The following is a 1,701-nucleotide window of genomic DNA, read 5'->3' as shown; positions in this document are numbered from 1 at the left end:
GTGAAACACAGAAACAATATTCCATCCATTTGCATTTTTTGCATACATCAGTGTTCATTTACATCAACACCACTGAGCTGCAGTTACACCTTAGGAAATGTACAGATTAAAAGCAGGTTGTTTAAAAAGAATTATGTTCCCCATCCAGTTACAATGACAAGATTTACACATTTGCCCTCACATGGTCACAATTTTTATGTCCAGATCACTAGAAACCTGAAGCTCTCAGGCACACACTGGAGTATTTACACCAAGAAACCTCCAGCCTTCCTGAAGAAGTCCCAAAGCTGCAGAGGAGGTGCTGTGCTGGCAGAGCCCTCAGGTGCCAAAAAGCCTTCCTGATGTGCCCACCCTGCCCACACTCCTGTCCACCAGTTACAAGTTTTCTTTGTGCTGGTACAATTCTAACAACCTGAACCTGAAGGAATTCCACAATAATCCACTCCTTTTCAGTCAGCCCAGACTGGAAAGCAGGTTTGGTTCATTACCTGCCAGGTAAGCCACGCTCTGGGTATTCACCTCGAACTTGTCACAGTTCCTGTGTTTGTTAACCAGAGCAAGGAGTGTGTGCAAAATCCTCACTGTTCTTGCTACAGTGGTAGGGGAAGGATGCCTGTACCCTGAGAAACAAAAGATTGTATTTAACTTTTCAATCCGTATTTATGAAGCACTAATATTCTGAAAGCATTTATAAACATTTTCCAGCACATCCTCAGACATTCCATCTCAAGGGTAAGAGAGCACAGTGCTACCAGAAATGGCACATTTAAGACTAATGCTTTCTGTCCCTCCCCTCAAAGCTGCATCATTTCAAATGTCTGTAAATACATTGTTATCTCGCAAATCAGTATGCTAAAAAAATTGGTGAGCCTGAGCACAGGCAAAGAGACACATTCTTGGAGGAAGAAGTAAAAGAGTGCAGCAAATGAAGGTCTGCACCCTGTGACAGTTCGTAACTTTCAGCAGCAGCACTAAAGACCTTCACAGAAGACTATAAAGGAAACCTGGCAAAGTCCTTTAATCCAAGACTGTTTAAATCTGTATCTACTCTGTAATCCAAATTACTTAAAATCCACCACCCAGTTTGGCCCCTTTATCCCTTGACTTGTTTTTATTCCTCAAGTACAAGTGCTCATCTCAAAGAGCAGTATGAAGTCCTACCTTTCAGGAGATGTCCCACTAGTGCAAAGTTAAAGTTGGAGTTGAAATTCAGCCCAACAAAATGATCCATCTGCTTGCAGTGCCATTCGAGCGGTCTCCTGATCTCCATGAACACTTCTTCTGGGCTCTGACCCACAAAGATAAAATACAAGAGCACCTCACTGAAAGTTACTCAGTATATCTCAAGTTTGTTGAGATTTTTGTTTAAGTGACAGAACAGTTCTTTTAAGAGGTTACAGGAAAATATCAAACACTTTCTCACAGATCACACCTGGACATTTCTGCTCCAGTTTTGAACAGAATAAGGACAGCTTCTCTCCACATCTTTGTCTGTGGATACCACCCAAGTGAAACAATTTCTAATGTAATCTTCAGGTTTAGTTGCTTAATGAGCGTTCACAAGGACAAAGTTGGGCTTTTTCCCCTTTTCTATCAGCTCTGACTGCTGCCATGAGTGCAGGCTGCGGGCTCACCTTGTCGTTGAACACACGCAGGCTGTCCAGGGTGTGCAGGTTCTGCTCCAGCAGGGCTGTTCCTGCT

At 43.0% G+C, this 1,701-nt stretch overlaps 1 protein-coding gene across 1 annotated transcript in view; it reads right to left on the bottom strand.

The window, feature by feature from the left end:
* NF1 (neurofibromin 1) overlaps nucleotides 1-1,701 on the bottom strand; it is an 87,856-nt gene that overhangs the window by 12,972 nt on the left and 73,183 nt on the right. Inside the window, 3 exon segments of the mRNA XM_017730920.1 lie at nucleotides 489-620; nucleotides 1,162-1,288; nucleotides 1,635-1,701. The exon segment at nucleotides 1,635-1,701 is cut by the window's right edge and continues 39 nt beyond it. Coding sequence (XP_017586409.1) covers nucleotides 489-620; nucleotides 1,162-1,288; nucleotides 1,635-1,701 — 326 coding nt within the window.

The sequence above is a fragment of the Corvus brachyrhynchos genome, unplaced genomic scaffold, assembly GCF_000691975.1.
Source record: "Corvus brachyrhynchos isolate BGI_N302 unplaced genomic scaffold, ASM69197v1 scaffold283, whole genome shotgun sequence".
Classification (NCBI taxonomy): Eukaryota; Metazoa; Chordata; class Aves; order Passeriformes; family Corvidae; genus Corvus; species Corvus brachyrhynchos.
The sequence above is the reverse complement of the archived record's forward strand: the minus strand, read 5'-3'. Positions and strand labels throughout refer to the sequence as shown.